A 26,522-nucleotide genomic window follows, 5' to 3' on the forward strand; every position below is an offset into this window, starting at 1 on the left:
TATGATTCTGATCGCATTCACACAAATGAAGAAATATAATTTGTTTCAAACTGTGGTATCAAATTAATATGATATAAACACTAAAACATTTTCTCATGTTGAAAGAAATAGGATCCGAATACAGCTAAAACTCTAAAACAAGTAATAGTTCGTAATTCGTTTTGTAATAGTCATCATTCAAACGCCACGGTAGGCACTTATTTGAGTTCAACCAATTTATTTTAATTTTACGGAAATATTATTAAAATCAATACTAATAATCGTAGAAAGTAAATAGATAGTACAATCACATATGGTAATAGTAATTGTGCGTGGTTGTGTTGTAAAATTTACGTACTGTGTCATTGTTGCTGTTGCTGGTGTTGTCATTGTTTGTGGCGTGTGTTTGTTTTCTTTCATATGCTTAAAATAAATTCTTGAAGATGAAAGACAGTACAGGTAAAAATATAAATCTAAAATTTGGTAAAATACAGGAAGGAAATTAAATACAATTGCAGAATTAACGTAAATGTAAACGGAAGTGACATCATAACGTTTCTTGCAGTCTCGTTCTACTGTCTAATTTATTATACCTATAGGTTTGTAAATTTGTCGAGATCTTCATTCTACTAATGTTCGCATTACTTTTGGCATATTTTCTACTGTATCTATCGTAGTGCAAAGTTATAGTCTGCTTTCTATTAGTTGCTGGTCTGCTGATGAAAATAAAATTTGTTTAGCTCTAGTCCCGTAGCAAAATAGCTTGACGATGCTTTATACAAATTTAAATACTCTATTAAAATATTATTATACATTTTATCTCTAATTGTTTGTAATGTCTTCATTTTTAATAATGTTATAATGATATGGGAACTACTATGTCTGAAACATTAATTGATGTATGGTAATTTGAATTACTATTATGTAAAGCAAACATATGAACGATATTTTCTTTCTCTAAATAGAAAGATATAGTTCTATCAATATAAACATGGAATATTTGATCATTCTTAAAAGCCAAATATCTTTTAGAATATCTAACATATTTCCAATCATTATAACAAATATTCAGTAATTTTTTGTTCTTGTTCTTCTATCGTAGATTGAAAATTGTATGCTTTAGTATAATTAAGAGAATGGAGTGTTATATTTTTCTGTAAATGTCAACACGTCTCTGAGCAACAACAATTAACAGTTGTTGCAAAGCTGAATGTTTAAATTGATTTCATATGAAAATTACAGTAACATCATTTTAGCATTGATGTTAGCACAGATGGAAAATTGATTATGTTCAATAAGCTATATTTTCCTAAAGAAACCTTACAGAAAGAAAATATAAGTTGGGAATATCGGATGCAAGATCACAATTACGTATATGTGGTTGGCCTTGAACACAGTGATGTGTTGGCATTTTAAATATAATACAAAATCAATATGAAAATTACAATAAAAATAAACTTCAGTATGACTGCTTGACAAGAAAAGAAGTCAAATCTTAACTTCAAATTCGGGAGTGTACAATGGTTAATAAGTAAATAAAAACAATCTTGCAACAGTGAATTAATTACGGTATTTACATGTCAGTAAACGTTTTCATCAATACCTTGAAATATCATTGATAGAACTTGTGCGAAAAATAACCCTATCATTTAGAATGGAAAATATTATTAGTGACTTCTTTTCTTGTTCTTGATGTTTTGAAAAATAATTATAATATCAATAAATTTACTTTATTGCAGCACTACTAGAATAGATTGCTTTTTACTAAGTTTGAGTTAGCTGTTCATTTAATTTTTATTTCGCGAAAATAGAAGTAATGTTGTGATTAATAATAATAATAGGACATGATTGCATTTTACTAAGCCATTTTACGCAGAGTTTTGAGTTAAACTTACAGTCGCCTATCATCACTAAATTGATTATATTCAAGCAATAAGAGAATTGTAGTATTTACACAAAAATACGTATAATCAATAAGAGATAATCACCAACTCCGCAAAATATGCACCTTTACACGTAGAATTCCAAGAAAGTTTGTCACTCTTCATATACAAAAGTTTCTCAATTATTGAGAATCTTTCACATTTTGATAGTTACCCAACACTTTTCTCTTCAGTTATGTTTTCGTTATTCATACTACATTTTCATAATTGTACATGAAACTCTAATTTAACTAAGCTGTAATGGTTACTTTCAGTAATACTATTCGTGGAAATATCAGAACTATTTAGTTCTAAAACTCTGAAAAAATATGTATTTTTCGATTTTATAATAATTAACAAAATATATTTGAAAGCATTCACAAAAAAAATTCTTCCATTTCAAATTTAATTTCACATCACTATGCAGGAGATTCTATTTTTTCCTTTCAAGATTTATAACTAATTTGTTTCTTTAAATTTTACAAGTGAACTTAGTGAAATATATTCCAAAAAAAATTGACTAAGAAACCATTGCGACAATGTTTACACAGAAAAATCTGAAATACTTCTCTTGATAACTGAAAGTTTACGTAAGCCTACTATGAATTAATACTACAGGACACTTCTATCGGATACGCTGTATTGCATTCTATAAGGCATCCCCCAGTTATGCTTTTTATGCTCATGTATTTTGTTATGCCCGCATTTTGACAGTATGAAATTTTGGTCACGTTTGTCTTGCAAGAAAAAATCAACAGTTATTTTGCAGCGCTAATAGTTGAAAAATGCTTTCTTATCATGTTCGATAGATTTTTATACTAATATGTTCATGAGCAAGTAACTTTTTGATATTTTTTCCACGTTTCTGTTTCCAATGAGTAATTTTCTTATCAGATTTCTTTACAAAAATCATGTCCAGTTCAAATATGTATTAACTTTTTCAGCCTTATATTCCTGGGTAGGCACTAAACAGGACTGGAAATGAATAGACTATCTTCTGGTCTGCGAGTAGCTTCAGTCAATGTGTCGCTGGATGGGATACAGTTCGTTGGAAAGGTGGAATCTGTCTAGCATTCTCCTGGTCGTTCTTTGCCTCCAACACACATACAGACTGTTTCATTTTTAAAACCATTAGTTTTATCTGTGTCGTTAAGTAAATATATTTTTCAATTTTCAGATACATGCTACTTGCACCACAAGATTAATTTTAAATATTTCCACAGTGATCCAAGTAAATTAATAAATATCCTTTAAGGCGAATAAGCCTACTGTCAAATGGATTGTCAAATTACAATCAACAGAAATAAGAAACGATTATGATTTTGTAATATTCTCTCTCTCTCTCTCTATCTCTCTCTTTCTCTCTCTTTCTCTCTCTCTCTCTCTCCAGCCTTTATTAATGGATATACTAAATGTTTCAATTCCCATTAAATTAATTTTGAACGTAATTTTCATAACTATTATGAAAGCCTCCATAATTTACTTATGTATAAAATCAATCATCGATGAGGTATGCTTGACAGTGTCGTTAACTCAAAACACATGCAAACGTAAAAAAATGTTGTGTATATATAGATTTATTAGTTCAATAGGCCATTTGGAAACTTTCGTTAATGGAAAGAAAGTTTTAAAATAATCTACATTGGGACATATAATGTAGAATTATAAATAACTTTCACAATTTACATTATATGGGTATATACTACGTGCTATGTAGCTAACATCTATTCAATTTGTTTGGAGAGAATGAAATTCCAATCAACTTCTGACTGGTATTAACTGTACCACAAATCACATTAAGATATCATAATACAGATTCAAAAATCATATGAAAACTTACCTTTCAATCAACATCACGTAACCTTACAAAATTGAGGCAAATATTGCCTTTATTAATCAAAATAACTTTCCTCAACTTAACAACGGGTTATATATAATTCAATTTCAAGTAAAGTAGATAAACTAAAGTTTCTGACTTTCGCATATCGTAAACCACTTCTCGCCTGATATTCTTAGGACTGAAAATCCTAAAACATAACATACTGCTTTCAAAATTAACCCCATAACATAGCTGGTTTCGAATTCAGACAAACCTAGAATTCAATTATATTTCGCTCTTTAACTATACATGTATATATTACTTTCCAAAAGGCCTGTACCTTTAGATATAGAACTTAGGAAACGAATTATACTACTCCAGAACATATTAGATAAAACCCCTACCTCAAGTTTCCCAAATTCACTGCTTACATATCTTGGATTGTTTTCAGGGGATCGGAAGCCTATTCAGTGCGTTGAAGGTAGTCCGTTTGCTCAGGTTGGGACGAGTAGTGAGAAAGTTGGACAGATACCTCGAATATGGCGCCGCAATGTTGATACTGTTACTGTGTTTTTATATGCTTGTGGCCCATTGGTTAGCGTGTATATGGTATTCCATCGGCCGATCGGACGCTGACAATGGAATCCAGTACAGTTGGTTGTGGAAGTTAGCCAACGTCACTCAAAGCCCTTACTCATACATCTGGTCGAACGACAGCAATTCTCCCGAATTGATTAATGGACCGACGCGGAAGACAATGTACGTCACTGCTCTTTACTTTACGATGACGTGTATGACGAGCGTTGGCTTCGGTAACGTAGCAGCCGAAACGGACAACGAGAAGATCTTCACTATCTGCATGATGATAATTGCTGGTAAGTTATATTAATATAGTACAAACACTACACTTGAACGGCTTGGGAGTAAAACTTGATAATCTACAAAAGTATCAAACCGAGAATAACCCAGATGTTCCCTTGTGTTTCTGGCTATAAGCGGCTACTGATATTATCATTATCATACATCAACTTTAGACTGTGCAGAAGCCGAATCCAATGTTTACTCAATTTTGAACGGAGTGTGGGTTATCAAGTTTTACTCCCGAGCCGATCAAGAATTAACAAACTATAATGACATTTCCATATCAAATAGTGGTGCGTCACAGAATTATACTTAAACAAATACATTGTATGAAAGTTTGTATTCCTAACCTGTGTAACATAGTGATTGATTTATGATTAAGATGAACTAAAATGAAGTAAAACTAGGCAGTAACACATGTAAACTTCTAATAAAGTTTACTATTAGAATAGAACAAACAAGAAATGTAAACTATCATGATGGGTTTTCATATTTAAATACTAAATATTTTAATTCAAAAAATGTTCAAAAATTTAAAATTGCATATTTTCGAAAGTGAATAATTTTAAAAAAATGCTTGTCATATTTAGATGGTATTTATTATATTATTCAGTGTAATGTGATATTAGAATATTGTTACAACATAGAAAATGTAATTTTATCTAATTATCTTAATATTTGATATGATGCAACTTATTCTCACTCGGATGTTTTATCAACTAAAAATGTGCAATAATAATTATAGTAATGAAGCTTTGATATACCATGTGATTATTTAATGGCTTATGAAATAAACAATACTAATGCTTAACAAAAAATCATCAATAATGTTTGGCAAGGGTTGAACATGCTGCAGTTATGAAATTATTCTTATGTATATTCCATGTATTAATGAGGTAGTTTTGTCGGTACGTGAAGCAGTTGGAATTTTTTTAGCCTATTTCCTTGCTTAAAGCGGCTCTGCGGTTTAAGAATCCGTGCGAAGTAAAGTCTGTCTGAGCGTGGTGCTGATCACATTATCTCCACAAATGACAAAGATTGCATATGTATGGAGCCCTATCCTAACACATCTACGTGCCTTCATGCCAACTTGCAATGTGCATGGGTATATTTTTACACAAACGCGCTTGCCTTTTTATTTAAAAGCAAATAATCATTACAATTGAACTTTGAAATGCCTCTCTCCTCGAAATTAAAATCGAATTAAGAAATATATTTGAGCATCAATTTTGCATCAGTTCATTTGGTATTGATTATATAATGCTCTTGATGCCGATACTAATGTGTAGAACAAACATTTGTAGTTAATCGTGGTGAGTACCTGGAACCAGTGTATTAATTCATTGGTTCCGTCGATACCTGCGGATCAACACGTAAACATTTAATGCTCTTTAATTATTAAACAAGTCAGAAATGCAGATGTTAAATGGGGCGAATGTTGTGTGCAAGGATCTGACACATATTTTTTTTATCCATGCTAAAAATCAATCATATTTGTCACAATATTTAAATATCGTTTTCTGCGTTTTGTTGTTCTTCGTTAGGGCCAGCACGTTAAATTAACCTAAAATATGATGGTTTGATAATACGTTCAACTAATGTAGAGCTGCGTGATATAAGGTTAATTTTCAACATTTAAAGTAATCGAAAACAGCCAATCCTTAAAACTGAAAAACCTATTCCCTTCAATTAAATATAAAGTTTGGTTGAACTACAGTGAGTCACATAATTATTCGGACACACAGTAAATTTCTAACGTTTAAGAGCGGGAAGGGAGTGAAATCTGTGTACAGCGTTGAAGTTGATTTTCGTTTAAAAAGTGTCATGTTTAGCACAAGATTGGACGATAAAAAGTTAAAAAACGAACATCAGCAACAATATAACGAAGGATGAATCCCTACCGTTGCAAAAATAGTGCCACAAAATTATTCGGACACATAGTAAATGTTAACGTAAGTTTGCGATACAGTGAAAATTTCGATTTACGGATTGATTGATGTATGTATACTCTGTTCATATATACCTATTAACTCTGGTTTCCTGTAGGTTTCTATAGCAATTACGATCGCGTTTTGTTTAACAAAGTTGTGATATAAGAACATTTTTTATGTAGAAATGGGGCGAAGAGGAAAGGAAAGTTCATTTGAACAACGTCAGTTAGTGATATGGCACCACGCTAAGGGTAAAACTTACCGTGCAATTGCCTTAATGTTGAAAATGAAAAAAAGTACAGTTGCAGATATTATTAAGCGATTTAAAGATGAAGACAGGATCGAGTCACACGATCATACAGGGAGACCAATAATTTTTTCTCCCAGAGAAGAGACAGTAATCGTGAGGAAAATTTAAAAAAAAAACAAAGATGAGTGCTCCAATGGTGTGTGCTGAGGTAGCTGAGGAGTGTGGAAAGCATAGTCATCCTGAAACTATACGAAGAGTGCTCAGAAGGGCAAACTATTATGGCCGTGTAGCCAGGAGAAAGCCATTTGTAAGTAAGCCAAACAGGACAAAAAGACTGGTGTTCGCAAAGGAACACTTAAGAAAGGATCAGACATGGTGGAATCGGGTAATTTTCACTGACGAGAGTAAATTCAATATTTGTGAGTCAGATGGGAGGGTAACAGCGTGGCGTAAACCAAACGAGGAGCTCCGAGGGAAAAATTTGCAAGCAACAGTGAAGCACGGGGGTGGTCACGTAATGGTTTGGGTCTGCATGTCGGCCCAAGGCGTTGGTAAATTGGCTTTCATCGAACAGACAATGGACAGGTATTCTGCCATTCTGCCATTCTGAAGTCAAATCTAAAGACTAGTGCTGAAATGATGGGCATTCTCTATAACTTTATGTTTTATCAAGATAATGACCCGAAGCACACTTCCCGCGTAGTACAAGAATGGTTATTGTACAACTGCCCAAAAGTGCTCCATCCTCCACCGCAGTCTCCAGACTTGAACGTCATTGAGCACCTCTGGTGTAAGTTGGAAAAAGAAGTGAGGAAAACACCTATAACCTCGAAGGCAGACCTCAAGGAGAGACTTCAACATGAATGGGCCAACATATCGCCAGTGTACACCAGAAAATTGGTAGAAAGTATGCCAAATCGTTTATCCGAGGTGTTAAAAATGAAAGGGATGCCTACCACATACCGACATTTCTGTTCGTTGCTTTTCAACCGTGTTTTCCTGTTTCTCCTTCCATGTGTCCGAATAATTTTGTTTAACCCACAAAAAATGTTTGTTTTGTTTAATGAAAATATTTTACTAATATATTATATTAAACATAATTGAAGATAATTAACAGTGTGCTCATATTGTGTTTTGTTTGTTAAATAAATATTAAACATTTATCATCGTATTATATCACGACTACGTCAGTAAATATTCAGAAATCTTATCTGTCTGAATAATTATGTGACTCACCGTATATATTTTATCTCTTGTAGTCTACGGTTGTTAGAAACATAAAAACACAATTTGTTCTGAAGCTTTAGGAGAACAGACGCTCCCTTCATCAGACATTTATTTTTAGTTCGATTAAAGATACAGTTATAGCAATGGTTCAACATTTTCAACAAAAAAGAATCAGTTATATAATGGATCTTGTCAATGTTACATTGTTGTAACATAGCAACTTCACTGTGAAAAAAGCAGTCTATTTTATTATTATTTTAGAAAAAAAATTATCACATTTTATATAAATTACAAATTCCAAATATCTTCAAGCAATTGCAAATCATCAATGCTTTTACAGATATTATTGATGTTTTCCGTTACATTAAATTTTAAAGATGGTGGCCTACTACACTTGTGAAATAGAAAACTCCATACTGGATCTATGTTACCACTTTCATTATTTAATTTATTCCAGTGTTCTTCTGTAATGAACGAAGATTCCCAGGCATTCACATCTATGTTTCCCGTCACTCTTTCTAAAACCCTTCTCTCTTTAATCATGTGATTCTATTCGATGATTTGAGCTGACAAACCTGTTCTTGGGTTTAATTTTATAAAGTCCAAATTGTGTTCGTGCCATCTTATTGGCATTTTCCTTGATGTTTGTCATACATAATCCTTTGAACATTAACAACTTATATTAAATATTCCTATGGTTTCCACATCTGGTACAGATTTTCTCATTTTGTATTCATTAAATGTACATTACAAACTCCTTTGGTGATCTATTTTTATCTAAAATAATGAAAAAACAGACTGCATGTTTTACAGTTAAGTTGCTATGTTACAACAATGTAAAATTGACAAGATCCATTGTGTAACTGATTCCTTTTATTTAAAATTTTTAACCATTGTTATAACTGTATCTTTAATCAAACTGAAAATAAATGTCTGATGGAGGGAGCGTGTGTTCTTCTGAAACGACACAACAAATTGTGTTTTTGTGCTTGTAATAACCGTAGACTACAAGAGAAATAATTCTACAATGGAAGCAATGCATGCATACAAGAAGAACTTAACTTTGTAGTAGCCATAAATAAAAATGCATTGTACTGATATTAAATTTGGCCGTTTTTATTTGGTAATTCTAATCCAACAGCACCTATTTGGTAAGAAGTACTTTAGAAATCTGCATTTCTTTGTTGCATAATTAAACAACTATTTGGTCACCAGTACTTATTTAGTTGTCGCACATTTGGTTACTAGTCGTCCATTGGTTAATAGTACCGATTTGTATACCGTCCAATTGAAAAACAAATGTTTACATCGCCATCATTTATTTGATTTTTTGTGTTTGTTTTCCGCCATTTGAAACAAATATTTGGTCCCCAGCACCTATTTGATTGCCGTCCATTGAACCAAAAAGTTGATAACCAGTACATTTATTTGTGGCCCATTTGAAATACAGGATAGGCCACCAGTACCTACTTATTTGCCAGTCATTTAAATAAACATTCGGCCACCAGTACCTCCTTGTTTGCGGGTCATTGAAAGAAATATTTGGTCACAGCTATTTGTTTGTCGGTAATATTTTTAAGAATTGGCATTAGTGCTTACTCATTTCGCTCATTGGAACACACGTTTGGTCACCAGCAACTATTCCTTTACCGTCCATTTACCCATTTAAGTAGGGTGACCAGACATACTCTTTTTAAGAGTATTATACTCTTTTAGAGGTTCATATACTCTACACTCTTTTCAATTTGCAAAAATCCCCAAATATACTCTTTCCCTTGCTATTTAATTTCATTCATTGTTTTACGCGTAAAAATGCCTTAAAATCCACAGAACAGAAAACGTCAAGATGTCAACAAACTGAAGTATTTACTCCTTGACTCAAGAATTTCCTATGAACAATTTCAAGAGTCATTTTCATATTCCATCAACAAGCAAAACATATTTCAAATTCATTGGAATTTAATGATAATTATTAGGGCTGAACCGATACCACTTTGAACCGATACCGATACTTTTGCCGATTCCAACCGATACCGATACTTGAAAATTGCAATAATTAAAATTTGTTCAAAATATTCGCCTCCAATTATATGCATCAACATAGCAAGAAATTTGCTTTAGAATATTCAAGAATTGCATCACAATATTAAAATAGATATTATGTAGTCACAAAATATAGTTTTTTGTGCAAAATTAGTGTAAAATAAAAAGTAAGTTTTAATTTTGCATAATTTTCAGGATAATTAGACTGTCAAGAAGTCGTGCGGGATGTTTGCGGACCCCGTGAAAGACCAAAATGCATGCGCACCTTCAACCTATAGACTATACTCTTTTTGGTCAACAAATATCTGGTCACCCTAATTTAACCATTTATTTGGACACCAGTACTCATTTGTTTTTCTATCATTTAAACAAACATTTGACTAGTAATATTTCCATGTTTCCCGGTGATTTAAAGAAATGTTTGGCCACCAGTACCCATTTTTTTCGCCTTCTTAAACAAACGTTTCTCCAGTAGTACTTCCCTGTTTACCGGTTATTTAAAGAAATGTTTCGTCACCAGTACCCACTTGTCTTTTTTTGCCCATTTAAATAAACATTTGGCCAACAGTGCCTACCTATTTGTTATTCCAAATAAACCTTTTTTCTGTGTGCCTTAACTACCCTAACGTTAAGCAATTGAATGTACTCTAACCGTTCAGCAAGCATGCGAAAAAAGAGGAAAAGGCCTACACTCAACATTTTGCAGTTACATAGATGTATATGTTACATAGACTAGCACACATAAACTAGTCTCGTTTTCATTGATAGTTAATAGTAAATTTGTTTGTATGAAGCGTGTTCCATATGTTAAGTAAAATAAGTTTTATATTAATTTCATTACTTGGTAATGACACTACAACTAAGGCTAACAAAACTTCTAATAATTTAATTTCTTGATTGAAGACAGATTTAAATTGTTTGAATTTATATCTAGAATGCTCGATATTAATTACATCATACTGCTGAAGGTTGAACATACCCACCTACACAATGAAATTGTTCCCTCCCAAGTCTGAAAGCATTCTCTTTTTCAGCTTTACTCTACGCCACAATATTCGGTCACGTGACCACCATCATCCAGCAGATGACGTCAGCAACGGCCAAATACCACGACATGCTGAACAACGTGCGGGAATTCATGAAACTTCATGAAGTACCAAAGGCTTTGTCCGAACGTGTCATGGACTACGTGGTTTCCACGTGGGCCATGACAAAGGGGCTGGACACGGACAAGGTAAATAGCCAGGCAAGTTGATTAGCTCACCCGTGTTGAGCACTCTATTTCCTATTTTTCCCATCTATTCGCACCTTTTTTGGCACTATTTGCACTTTTTACATCCTACTTATACCTATTTTTTCCTCTCAAGTATATAGATTGTTGATTTTATGTTTGCAACTTTTGTTTGGTCACGAAATTACTGACACAGCCAAGGGCACAGCTGGTATATACGTCAAAATTCATTCTATTTTGAAGAGGATCCAAATCCAGTAGGTGGTAAAGTATCTTGGTAAAGTATTTCAAAGCATTCAGCTTTGCATGATGATGCAACATGCCTATTTCATTTCCGTTACATTAACTAATGAAAAATCACTAATACTAGAAGATAACAAATGGTTAATCATTCTAATGGTGAGAAATTGGGAGTTCCTAATATTTAAATACAAAGCAAAGAAAATCGAAAGTGATAGGTGACATGAAGATAACATCAAAATTCGAAACAATGTTTTAAATTTAGAAAGGACTAATGGAGACAAAAATGTCAAACTTACAATACTATTTTCATTATTCTGGAGAAAAAAATCACTACTACTATATTGAAATTAAATTATAAATATCATTTCAAAAAATTGATGCAATGATATTTCTTGTACGTACCATGTTATTTATTGGCAGATGCTTTTATCCTCGTTGTGAACATGTATGATCAGTTTGTCTGAAATGTAAATATACATTATTAGTATAAACTAAGTTGAAGAATTTTAAAACTAAACGTTTCAAAAACATTATTTTTTTCATTGGCTGAAATTGACACAAATAAATAATCTTCTATAATTTTCAAATGCCATCACGACGATATTTGGAGATTGAGAGAAAAACGTGTCACCACACACTAACATGAAAAAGCTTATTATATCAGATCGAGAAAAAACTTTAGCATCATCTAAAACATTGTTATACTTAAAATCATATTGAAAGATCATTCTCAAAATAAACATATTTAAGAGTTACCAGTAGCTATGAAGGATTGAATTGAGGAATCGTATGGATTTTAACTCATGCTGCAAATATCGCGATTTGGTCTTCTGAATGCCAGACAACGATATTATTTTTATAAATCAGGAATCTTCCTGTACTCTGGATGATCACAAAACACATTTTCTAATAGATAAGATGATTAATACAATTTATAAGCAAGTAAACAAGCAGCTTGATAAACCTGCCCCTGCGCCAGTAGATGTAGCTAATATCTACACATCCACAGAATGAAAAGTAGATAATATAAGATGTAACTAGATCTCAGAACAGAGATTTAGAATTAGTGTTATTGTTACACTTATCTGTTTATTGAGCAATGTTTACAATATTCAAATCTCCAAATGTAACACTTTTTGTACAATAATTCTATCTTTATCTGGAACATTTGACTGAAGGACTGGATTCAATTCTCTTCTAAAGGGGTTCACGAACTCTCCCAGCCTATTGTCAATAGGTATCTCGATGCGAACCTGGTCTGTCGCAGCTGCTGTGTTGGAGCGCAATGTTCATCACACAAGTTCCACTGTTGTGATTAAGAATATGTGAAGTCGCAGCTTCAAACTCTGTAGGTTCGTTCCTGCATGGCACGGTTCAATAACAGAGAAAACTTGATCTGCATTTCCTTTCAGAACATGTCACAGAAGTTTTGATTTCTGCTTAGAGATATCTTTAGTTTTTCTTCAACCTTGAGTAATATCTGAACATCTAGGAAAGAACAGGAATATCTATCTATCTCTTTATGTTAACTTCATCTGTGCAGTATTTTCCTCTTCATGACACACTTCCTCTCATAAATGTATTAAATAATAGTTTCAAAACATTATATTTCTAAATGGAAATATAACGCTATTATACACTCTAATTAATCGTATAACATTGTTCCAGTACTGGATATTCATCAGGAACTGTAAAAGACGAGGCTCTAACTAGAAAGGTGCAGTAGTGACAAGTGCGAATTAGAGCACTTTCAGTATTTTGTGCTATTATAAATCAATACAGTTTCTCCATCAGCACTTTTGAGATTTATTTTCTGCTGTTGTTCCTATTTTATTGCAACTTTATACTTATATACAATCTCCATGAGTTTCATAATGTTAAATAAGGAATTAACTCTTTAAAATCCTTAATCTATTACTAGGTCACAATTAATACAAACTTTAGTAGGGAAATATGAAAGTAGGATATTTGTTCATTTTCCTAAAAGAGCACGGTGCTAGTAAAAGATTTAGTATTCTTGAATGTTGAGCCATAAGTGGATTTTAGGTGAACATCTTCTATAAATATCATACAAATTAGCCACTGACGCAATAAACATTGTTCGTGTAATAAAAACTGACCAAAAATGCCGCAATTTGTTTCGTAAATTTCGTCAACAGTGCATTTACGTACTTGAGAGTAATTGTTGATGCAAGGAATTCGATTAAGCGATTAGTTAGTGATATCCCCTTTCGTTCTCGCGGACCTGCATTCGAACTCCGCTGGCGGATCCAACATTCCTTTGTTCACCCAGCATCGTGTGTTCTTCATCCTTGTGTTGTTCATCGAAATTTTCGTAAGACGTATGATACTTGAGAAATATCATGACTGAGTTATAATTATGTTAGAAAATCAAAATAATGTTTATTCATTTCAAAGCTGCATTGTTGTATGTATTAGAATAATAACAATAAGATGAAATCGGGTCATTTCAATTACCTTCATTTCCTGTGCAGTAAAAATAAATTGCTAGAAATATTCTCCAAAGGTAGGTCATGAACAAAAACATTGAAAAACACAAATTTGAGATAAATGTAATAATAATATAAAGACCTGTCCTTTATTTGCATAAAATGCACTGTGAGCGTTAGAAATTTCCAATCAGCATGTTCATGGTATTATCATATAAGATACTCTTGGCTTTGTTTCTTATACATCATTTCTTTGCTTAAATGATCGTCAACATCTCCCAAATAATGAATCCCTCTTATCTCTTGTGAAACAGCCTGAATACTTTTCCAGTTCGCCGATCTCAGTGTAAACATTTTCCAAACTTTATAAATGTTGCAGGTAATTTTCATCGTTGAATAATCTTCATAACTGAGCAATCTTCTTCACTAGACAACCTTCATTTATTCATAAACAGTAACAGCTTCCCATACACGCATACAAAAAAAAAATCACATCTACGCGGGGATGCTTCGTCGAGCCCCAGGGATAGCTGAGGAATGCTTTAAGGAAATTTTCCTGAGGGAATGGCATTTTCCACCCCCACCACAACTTCGAGCACACTGAAACATTCAGTTGTGAAATGTGTTGTGAAACGTTAATTTAGGAACAAATGTGATGAAGCCAGTAATTGTTTATGTAGTCACCTTCAATAAGAATAGGACATATATATCCTAAAATACTTGCTTCCCTGCAAAGTATTATGTGTGTTACCTAACTCTACGGCGAAAAGTGGATTTTAATAGCAAATTTTCAATGGCATCCTCTACCACCGCCGTAGAGTTAGGCAACACACATGACACCTTGCAGGGAAGCAAACATTTCAGGATCTAAGTGTCCCATTTTATTTGCCGGTGACTGTACATATTTTCTATAAATGGTACAGTCACGGACACTTCTGGGTTATAACAATTCCATTAAATTTGAATGGAATCGTTACAACACAGAAGTGTCCATGGCTGTATGTAGATGGTCTGCAACCAATTAAAAAGTAAGTTTCAAGAAATGATCCTTTCATAAATTACAGTGTTAGAGCGCAATTAGTTTCACTATTTACGATTGCGTTTTCTTAGTCTTGTGCGTCAACTTGCAGATTTGAGTCTTTCGCCATTCCTTGACGCGATAAAGCTTTAATCAATCGACCTTGAACCGAATTCACGGTCTGTGACCTAAGATAGCGACTCCCTCGCTCAATAATGTTGGGCAAAGCATGGGATCGGGTCATTTCCTGAACTCCCCGTTGGGGCGCGACGGTTATCGTGGCAAGGCAGGGGGCAGGGGGGGTTGAAAGGGGTCTCTAAGTGGGTTATGATTGCACCCATACCTTCGCGTGTCAGGAACTCATTTTGAACCCAGGCGCAAGGACAAAGTCTTGCTTCTTTCTCCATACTTCATCATTGATCTTTCCTGGGTTGCTGCGCACGTCGTACCTGATTTTCCTTCCAAACCGAAATGCTCCAAAACATGCTATTACTTCTTATTGTAAACGATACAGGCAATTATCTTCATTATCCAGAAATACGCTTTGGCTTCCAAATTAAAGGTTTTCCGTTTGTGTTGTCAGCCTTACCTCACATTTTTCTTCTTCTTCTTCTTCTTCCTCTTGCTCTTCCTCTTGTAGGTCTGGGTAACCAAAGACCGTTCTGCGACTACAAAATTTATCATTCCATTGGCGATATGGTATTCCTAAATTTCTTCTTCCTCTTGGTCTGTAAGTTAATAATTTTCGAGTCAAACGACTATCTGGCATCCTCGGAACATGTTGATTCCACATTAATTGATATATTTTTTTAAAACTTTTTCCACCATTGCTTCAACCTTCCATTTATTTCGGATCTCTTCACTTCTAATTTTGTCTCGTAAAGTTACTCCACTTAAAAACCGCAAAAATCTCATTTGTGAACAATTTATTCTAGTTTTATCATGTGACGAAGATTCCAATATTCGCTACCATATAGAAGAGCTGGTTTTGATATTATCTAATTTTATCTTATTTGAATTTTTCTTTTCGCATTTGTATACTTCCGAGTTAATTCCGAAAATGGGGATGGATGAAACCCAGGGAACGGATTTATATGCACCAAAAAAAGTGTTAGATTTGTACGATATATTTTTGGTTATGTTACTCAACTTACAATTGTGAAAAATGGCAATTTTCATAAAGAAATGGGCTCACCTAGCTAAATAAAATGCATTTGGGCTGTTGTTCCTAAAAGTAGATTTATATTGACTGAAACTGTGTACCATATTGTATGAAGTAGGCTAATGGAATAGAATAGTATTTAAAATATGCAACGGATTTCCCCAGGAAAGCTTGAATGTGCATTCTAAGAATGTTAGAAAAACAGATGAATTATCTGTTGCCAAGATTAAAAATAAACAGTGAAGACAAAACGAAGATGATACAAAAATCTTTGATATTTAACACAAGAAGGGAAAATGTACTAATAGCATGAAAAAGGAAAATATATGTCTGAAAATTTTTGAATTTAATGTAAAAATAAATTAAACATGTAAAATATGTATTAAAGCTAATATATGTGAAAACTCGGAAAATAAAAATAGCAGTTTTCGAGTTTACATACCACAATTTGCAAAACTAATACAAAATAACATTGATTTAATCATGATATAAAGGTATGTATGTTTCTACACACACATCCGTTCACGGCGATAACGATGAAATGGATAAAAACAAAATATAGATTTCCTAAATGGATTAGTTGGTTTCGACTTAACACAAAACATAACCACATATATAATACTCGTACGATAGTAGTAAATTATTAAGTAGTTCTCTTTATAGATCAATAAATATGACGCATTCGTAATGTTGAGGCTACGTACTTAGTGTCAATTCAATCAGACAGACATGAAACTTGTTAAGTGTTTCAAATGGTAACAGGGCCTACTCGATGGCCTTAGTAACGACATGACATTGTAATCAAGGGGCCCTGAGTTAAAAACCTGGTGGAGGCACATAGTGGTTCGGATCCCACTTTAAACTGTAGATCCAGTACTAAATAGTTATCTTTACATAAAAATGGACTTAAAACAACACTAAAGATCAAGCTCAAATAATAAGATTGTCTTCTATATATTTGGGATCTAAATAACTAAGAGGTACTATTTTCAAAGTTTAGGGATAAACAGGTGGGTGATACTAATCACGAAACCTTTAAGTGTACGAAATCTTACCTTATGATATTCAATGTCTATTCGAAGTAGGGAAAAGCACACTAATTTTTCGTACCACAATTTGAAGACAGAGTGTTACTATGGTTTAAAATTCATCATTCTTGTAATACACTTTGTTGTGTCATAGTATGGAGAGTCACGGTGATCCAGACGTTATGGCGTCTGACTGTTACACAGGAAAGTCGGGTTCGAATCCAGAGAAGGGTGATTTCAAGCGGGACGTCTTGCGGCAACGTTGCTGCATGCATCTGCTCTTGGGTTCGCTCAGCCTCTAGTGAATGGCTATGTGGAGGGTGGAGGCAACCCTAATGGGTAAAGGAGGTCGAAGCATGGTGCTGATATCATCACCTTCAGAAATGCCTAGGTGGTGATGCTTTCACGGCATATTGTATGTGCTCGTGATAACTACGTTTTTGAATTCCAATGTAGAAACAATTTATCACTATATTTACAGTCGTTTTGCATTATGATATCTTAGGCATGCAGGAGTTGAAGTAAAACATATACGGCTCATGGTAGAATTTGTGTCGCGAATATTGTGGTTAGCATTTATTTCGAAAAGCAGAACAAAATATCCTCAGTAACGATATACACTTCCGTAATTTGTCAATTTTGATATTTTTGAAACCTTGTCTCGTATTTTCTGAACTTCTGCTATTTGTGTGAACGATATGTTTAGGCAACTGGATTCGACCGTAAACCTGAACAGAACGAATGGGTACGACAGCGTTTCCGACGGATCCTCAGAAGCTGCTTATGCCATATTTCATACAATAAGAATAATATAATGCGACACTATTTTGATGATTCATATTGAAAGCTATTCACAATAAGAACATACATCTCGCAGATCTACCCACTTGTCTTTTGTAGATTTTTGTGAAAACATTGTGTTTATTGGATCTATGTTGTTGATCTGAAAGAACAGAATATATTTACTTAGTAATTCAGTTACTTTAGCTGGTTCCCACTCTTGCTTCCAGGTGCACCATAGTTTAATCCGTTAGGTGAAGAAAAGGAAGAATTTATGGGGCACATGAAGTAAAGTGCTCAGCAAAGCCAACGAATGTGACTTCGTTTGATTGTAGTAGACAGGCTGTCATAATTAAATACTTTGTAGGGATTATGACATGATCTAGGGGAGGGGGTCGCCATTGAACTTGGTTGAAAACACTTGTTGCTGATGCAATAAACCTTATGGTTTAGGGATATCAGAGAGTTAGTTAATTGTTGATAACTTGACAAAATTTCGTAAAACATCTCAAGTGCTATTGATGTGTAGAAGAGTAATTTAGCAACTGGTTGAGTAACTACAACAGGTTACTTCTATGATAACCATTCCAATTCATAATTCCAAAACATTTTCTACTAGAGTTGTGGCTCTACTCAGAACGAGTAGTTCCTACTAGCTTGTTCACAAGTGCCTGAGTATTGCAGTCTATTTCGTTGTACTCTTGGACTCTCTCTGCACTCACGTGGTTACACGGTGCAACACCGACTCATCTACTTCGTTGATTCGGAGTCAGGTAGTGTATTTGGTGGCTACACAGTTTGCAGTACGTTCTGGAGCGGTGTAGTGTGTCGTGTATGGAATGGGTCACATGGTGCGTGCTAACAAATCAAATGAATGTTTTAAGCAGCAGACAGGCATTACTTTAATATTGTATACTTGAACACGCTATTCGTCTACTTGATTGAACGTTATTTCCTTGCACCAGCCTGACACCTGCACTACACCAGGGGCCCGTCAAGTATCTGAGCGACGCTCGCTGAGCAAGATTTTCGCTCGTTGAGCAGACAGATCATTTACTTGACGCTGTTAGCTCATTGATCAAAATATCAGTGCCTTTGAATAATATGTGATCAATGTGGCTGCGTCGAGTGGACAAGATCTGTTAATTATGGAAATAGAATAGTTGATGTGAACAACTGTCGAAATTTTCATTTTCACAACATTGCACAACTTTTAAAAACTACGGTGCATATTTAATATTTGAAATAAACAACACTTTCATTTTAATACCATTACAAAAACCTTCTGTTATTTCATCTTCCTCTCTAATTACGCTATATCGTAAGCCGTTCATCATAAATATTTCCTCATTGGTCGCCCCTCGCAGCTCGACATCCCGCCATACTCATACTGTTTTCCTTTTCTTTCCTTTGTCTCACGAGATCGAAACACAAAAACGCTATATTCTGTGGCTCAAACCTGTGGTGAGCACGGTTCAAGTTCGCTCAAGTGAGCAGTGCTCGCGGAGCAACGCCTATTTGACCGTCAAGTAGCTGAGCAATCATATTGCTCGTTGAGCGATCAGATACTTGACGCGCCCCTAGAGTCAAAAGGTGCAGCCAACTAGATACTAACTAACTAACTAACTCCCTAGCCTTCTTAAACCCGAAGGTTCATGGCTGCAGCAACACAGGCCTTCCATCTTTCCCTGTCTTGAGCAAGTTCTATATACTCTTTTCCATCCCTACCGATTTCCCTTAGGTTCATCTCAACGTTGTCCCTCCATCTTCGTCTTGGCCTTCCTACAGGTCTCTTACCATCAGGTTTCCCAACAAGAATCCTGTAAACTCCTCTTTCCTCTCCCATTCGTGCCACATGACCTGCCCACCTAAGTCTTCGTGATTTAATTATTCTAATAATATCTGGACATGAATACAAATTATGTAGTTCTAAATTATGTAACCTTCTCCACTCACCTGTCTCCTCATCCCTTTTAGGTCCAAAGATTTTCCTAAGGATCGATCTTATTTTCAAATACTCTCAATTTATGTTCCTCTTTCAATGTAAGGGACCAAGTTTCACATCCATATAATACTACAGGCAAGATTACTGTTTTGTATATTTTAACTTTTAGTTTCTTAGATATTAAACGAGAAGACAAAAGTTTATGAAGAGAGAAGTAACATGCATTTCCTGAATTAAGCCTACTTTTTATTTCCTCTTTAATATAATTTTCATTTGTTAATATTACTCCTAAGTATTTGAATTTGGAAACTGGTTCAAACGAGTTGTTATCAATAATTATATTTTGATTATTACCTAACACTTGGTTTCGGCCTGTAAGCATATATTTAGTTTTATCTTTGTTAACTTCCAAATTTATCTCTTTAGCAGTTTTGAAAAATATTTTAGCATTATTCTTAATTGTATTCACATCATCCCCAAGTAAGTGTACATCATCTGCATATGCTAACAACTGAGTCACACCATTTAATTTTAGTCCTTCTTTAGTTTCTTTTACCTTCCTAACAGCATATTCTAAGGCATAATTAAAGAGCAGTGGAGATAATGCATCTCCTTGTTTTAACCCATCATGAATTGTAAATTTGTCAGACATATTAATACCCACACGAATTTTACTTTCTGTTTCACTGGTGCATATTTTTATCATACTAACAAGCTTCTTAGGTATTCCAAACTCTACTAATATATTATATAATTTATCTCTTTTGACCGAATCATATGCTTTTTTGAAATCAATGAACAGCTGATGGACATTTTGATTATATTCCCACTTTTTTTCAAGTGTCTGTCTGATGTGAAAAATTTGATCTGTAGTTGATCTGTTACGTTTAAATCCACATTGATAATCACCTATAATTTCATTAGCATATGGGGTTAGTCTTATTAAAAGAATGTTAGTTAATATTTTATATGTTGTGGAGAGTAGAGAAATTCCACGGTAATTATTGCAGTTCATTTTATCACCTTTTTTAAACACAGGAACAATTATGGATTCTTTCCACTGTTGAGGGATTTCTTCATTATTCCATATTAAACAAATTAATTTATGAATTTGACATATTAATGAATTTCCACCATATTTAATTAACTCAGCTGGTATTAAATCAATGCCAGGTGCTTTGTTATTCTTTAGCCTTTTAATAGCATCTTTAACTTCAGTCAAGTTAGGTTCTGGAACTAAAGGTTCTGCTGTGTGTACTTCATTTACTTCTGATTCATCTCCTACATGGACATTTAAAAGGTCATTAAAGTAGTTCTTCCACCTATTTAGAATATCGCTTGGGTCAGCTAGAAAATCACCGTCTTTATCTTTTATCAAGTTTACTTTAGGTTGCCACCCCTTTCTAAACTCATTTACACCACCAACTAGATGGGGTGAGTAAATACTTTTGGTCTTCCTAACGTTGACCATCAATATCCTCTCTGACCTGACTGTTGCAAATAGCCAAGACTATGAAAAAAGTTTTACCAGCAGTTCGGAGTTGGGTATCAAGCGTATTAAGCCTTTTCTGAGCATATCATCCGCTCAAGAAACTGCTTAGTCGAGTAGTATTACTAAAACATAACATAATATTAATGAACAAGTTGGGATTTATGCCTACGTTTTCAGTTAATCAGCATCCCTTTCAATTTCATATTTTTTCTGTTCTTCTTTATCGTTCTCTTTAACCTTAACCACCCTTCTGCTGACTTTCGCGTACTTCGTTTTTACTGCCATTAATTTTCCCTTTCTTGTGTGAAATGGAGTTTCCTTTCTTCGTCGTCCCGTTGCTAGGATACAATCTCGTTCCCAGTTCCATACCGCTTGTTGCTAATGAGCTGCGAGTGATTACTGGTCGCATTCTCTCATAATGCTTTGATCTCATGTTTCCTGTTTGCATTTTTTTTTCATGAAGCGTTATGTCATTTTGGTTCTAACTCTCATTTGTCACAACAAATCTGCTATAATGCATTAGAAACAATTTTGATATGGAATTCTGCACACGGACTACACTGTACTTAACTCTACAAACTAGAATTTAGTGCTGAACTTGTACAGCAGGGTTCAGGAATTTTAAATAAATTCAATTCCGGTCCAGGAGAGAAAATCAGGAAACGTGAACGGGTCCTAGACCGTAAAGCACCTTTCTATCTGTAAAGTATTTCGAAATCGGTCCAGGAACCTTTTTTCCGGATCAATTTAAATACGGTACAGGAACAATTTTTCCGAATCAATTTAAATACTGTCCAGGATCATTTTTTTCCGGATCAATTAACATGAAACAATACGCAACTTGGACAGAATTTAAATTGTGCGAGAAAAAGGTACGGGTCCTGTTGCGGAAACCTGTAGAACCCATTAGAAAGTATGGATTGGGTTCCTGGATATTTAACAACCCTGTCGTAAAGAATACAATGTTTTTATGATCTTCAGTCTTCAATTGTTATGTTTCAGAGTAGAACAAACTATGTCATATTTCCACAATTGAGAGAGAGAGAGAGAGTTCCATCTCGCACTGCAGCACTGAGAACGTTTAATGTGCTGGTATAAATAAAAACAAGAATACAAACATAATCATTTACAGTAAAGTCTTGAAACTTTCCTGGCAATGAATGATGAAAAGATTCTCTCGGGCTATCGACCAAGTGACTTCTACCCTGAATCTTGGAATCTTTTCCGAAACTCACCTGGTCGATAGCCCGAGAGAATCTTTTCATAATCATTTACAATTCAAATGTCCCCGGCCTCCGTGTGGTTAGCACATCGCGCTACGACGCCAGGGATCCGGGTTCAAATCCTGGCCTGGGCATGGATGTTTGTGAGTGTCCATTCATCAATTTCATCATATCATCACTCATCCCCATCTTCGCAAATTAGGCAAAAGTGGCACAAAAAGCGAAGTAAAATAAAGCAAATCAACCAACCAACAATTGAAATGTCCCCCTTGTTCAAAACGTGAGACAATCATGACATCATGAAAGAAGAACTACAAAGAACTATAACTTCACTGAAAGATGATTGCTTATTTAGTGAAACAACACCTATCGACATGAATATTAAAAAAAAAACAGTTCAAATAAATTTGAATTACAAAACATAACGTATAAAATAAATTTCTCAGAATAAGGAAGTAAACATCTGAATAAAGAAATAAAAATCGTGCAACCCATTTCCAATTAAATGAATAGTTTTAAAAATATATTTTAGAATACGGAGAGAAAGATGTCAAAATCTTATGAAATTTGATTTTTGAACGTTTGTAATTAAATTTCATAATGCTAAGGTCAAAAATACTTTTTTAATACTCAGAAGTGATAAAATAGATTTTTTACTTTGAGTTTTGTATATTAATGGTTGACTTACGTTTAATCGAGTCATTTGTGCTGTTGCGTGATGATAAAGTGTGTTTTTCGGACAGAATTGTATTAAATAAGTACAAAATATGACAGTGGTTCTCAAACTGTGGTTCGCGTACCCACAGGGGTACATTAACTACTTGAAGGGGGTAACTAATCAGCTCGGATAGTGGTGTATCTAAAAAAGAAGTACCGAAATAGACCGCTTGAAAGTTTCAAGTGCACAACCAGACATCAAGATTCTATATGCAGGCACATCCTTCTTACTTCAAACTCTGAGGATTTCCAATAAAAACTTCAAAATTGTGCTTGACAGTTTGCTTACAAACTTATTTTTCTTCTTTAGTTTTTTCAATAACTCTGGGGAAAATATATGAAAATTAAAGTTTTATCTATTTCTTAGCATACATGTGTTCAATTGTAAACGTAGGAAAACCCAATCAAATAATAAACGTATGATTTGTTTACCAACTTTCCACATACACTCACATACACGCCCCACCAATCAGACAGCCAAAAAAATTCCCCAAAACCCACTATTCCGAGAAAACTTATGGTGGTGGCACCTTCGACGTTTATTTACGACTAAAGAGTACAATGAGATAAAAGTTTGAGAACCAATGAAATACGATAATTTAGTATATGACTCCAAGCTCCCCCTCATTTGTTCTGAAAGACAACAACAAATACTAAACTGCAAATCTCCTTTCCTTATAAGAGTTTGCTTGCTCTTTTGATCTGCTTATCTGAAGTTGACTTCCTTGCAAAGTACTGTTATTACCCGAAGCGATGTGGTCAGGCAAGGTCTTGTGAAACCAGAGGTCCTTGCCGATTGATATCACAAGCCAGGCATTCAGGACATGCACAAAAGGAACCAACTGTACGCAGTCACGCTTCACTGGATCAAGGCCAAGAGTTGTTAGTGTTCGACCAAGCAATCCTCAATTTCTAAATGCAACTTAGATCTATTGTAACTGGAAGAAGTATTTATGAATATATACCAGAGGCAGAATCGGAAATAAATTACTCCGGCATGCTCGTATGCACAGACCTGTCTTGTGATGCAGCCCTTATTTTCAGTACTTACGTTTTTAGCACTTTGAAGTTCAGCTTCAGTTATGTCAGTTATGCAACAAAACTAAATTCATTTTTCACATGTGACACTCACACGCAAAATGAATATATCGCACAAGTCAGCCCGTGACGCCAACTGGACAAAAAACAAAAACTTATGCAGTACAATAACAATTTAACCTTTATTTGTTCTTACTTCAATCCACGATCACAAGAATCGAGATCAGAACTGAAAATGCACGTGGGCAGTTATGATCAGGGTTGTTAAAGGTCCAGGAGCCCATAAATTCTAATGGGCTCTATTGGGTCCCGCTGCAGGACCGGAAACTTTTTTCTCGCACAATTTAAATTCGGTCCAAGTTGCGTATTGTTACATTTAAAAAAAGGTTCCTGGACCGTATTTAAATTCTTCCGGAAAAAAGGTTCCTGGACCGAATTTAAATTCTTCCGGAAAAAAAGTTCCTGGACCGAATTTAAATTCTTCCGGAAAAAAGGTTCCTGGACCGAATTTAAATTCTTCCGGAAAAAAGGTTCCTGGACCGAATTTAAATTCTTCCGGAAAAAAGGTTCCTGGACCGAATTTAAATTCTTCCGGAAAAAAGGTTCCTGGACCGAATTTAAATTCTTCCGGAAAAAAGGTTCCTTGACTATATTTAAATTCATCCGGAAAAGAGGTTCCTGGACCGAATTGAAATACTTTACAGATAAAAGGGTTCTTTACGGTCCAGAACCCATTTTCTCTCCTGGACCGGAATAGAATTTATTTAAAATTCATGGACCTTTATCTACCCTGGTTATGATAAGTGAACGGATAAACCACGTGTACATTTTTGCGTATAGCATTTTAAATAATTTTGATCAGCCAAATAATTCTTAAAGGGGCAAAGAATTAATGCTATAATTTTAATCATTCTATGCAAAAAGCGAAGTTTCCATTATCAGTAATTATTTAAATTACTATTTTAATTACAGTTTAATTAAAAACGCTAGTGTTGCGTTTCTCATGACGTATGATCGACAAGGAGAGCTCAGCGCGGGGTGTGGAGAAGGTACATAGTGCTGTACGGAAGAACTCAAACGTGCAAGAAAGAGAGAGAAATGACCGAGCACATTGTTGGCCATTGCATAGCTACTTGAGCGATTGGCTCCAATAAATAACTGCCAATTTTAAAAATTACTGCCGGTATGTTTTTTGGCATCTTGATATACCACCGGTATGCCATACCGGTTCATACCGGCCCAATTCGAACACAGATACATACTAGACAAAACATTTGTGGTGAATTTTCAGTAACATATTGACTGATTGATTTGGTGTTTTAAGTCCACTTTATTCACAGTAATGTTAATCGGGACTGGACCTACAGTTTAAAGTGGGATCCGAACCACTAATTGCCTCCACTTGAAATCGAACCCGGGACCCCTTGATTACAAGACGACGACGCTACCACTGCGCCATCCGGGAGGCCTAACAGTAACATATAAGTCATCACGTATAGGATTCTCATCTAACAAAACTTTGGTAGAGATACATAGAATTGCCGGCCCCCGTGACGGAGTGGTTAGCACATCGCGCTGCGACGCCAGGGGTCCCGGGTTCGAATACTGGCTTGGGCATGGACGTTTGTGATGTCTATTCATCAATTTCATCATATCATCACTCATCCACATCTTCGCAAATTAGCCAAAAGTGGCACAAGAAGCGAAGTAAAATAACTCGAATCAAATCAAAAGATACATAGAATTATTTTGCTTAATTAATATTTGACCACTTAGTATTGTGTTTAATAATATATTTGTAGAGATGACGCAAATAAAAAATTGGTTTTCGAAGTCGATTCAACTGAGGCATTTTAAATAAGACAAACGATTTCGGGTTTATAATCTAACAATACATTGTTGATAATACTAATATTTCCATGACGATTTTAATATTATGCTCTGAGTAATAATTAGGTATACATCGTTAACTAATTACTGTTATACTTCAGTTTTATGCTTGTATTTACATCTTATTTGTCAGTCTTCTTACAATAAGTTTACATATTTATCTATATGCTTGGTTCTTTACTGTGTGATTGCATTACAGTACACCAATTATTTATTGTATGAATTCCTATTTTCGCATGATCTGTTTCACATAATGGTCGTGATCATTACACA

At 34.5% G+C, this 26,522-nt stretch overlaps 1 protein-coding gene across 4 annotated transcripts in view; it reads left to right on the forward strand.

Annotated features, from left to right (window-relative positions):
• Positions 1-26,522, forward strand: part of LOC145978911 (potassium voltage-gated channel protein eag-like) — a 420,913-nt gene that overhangs the window by 366,154 nt on the left and 28,237 nt on the right. For all 4 annotated transcript variants that reach the window (XM_083111868.1, XM_083111870.1, XM_083111869.1 and 1 more), the window contains 2 exons: positions 4,172-4,595; positions 11,067-11,278. In XM_083111868.1, coding sequence (XP_082967994.1) covers positions 4,172-4,595; positions 11,067-11,278 — 636 coding nt within the window. The remainder of the gene's footprint in view (positions 1-4,171; positions 4,596-11,066; positions 11,279-26,522) is intronic.

This window comes from Lepisma saccharinum, chromosome 25, assembly GCF_977018435.1.
Source record: "Lepisma saccharinum chromosome 25, izLepSacc3.1, whole genome shotgun sequence".
In the NCBI taxonomy this organism is placed as follows: Eukaryota; Metazoa; Arthropoda; class Insecta; order Zygentoma; family Lepismatidae; genus Lepisma; species Lepisma saccharinum.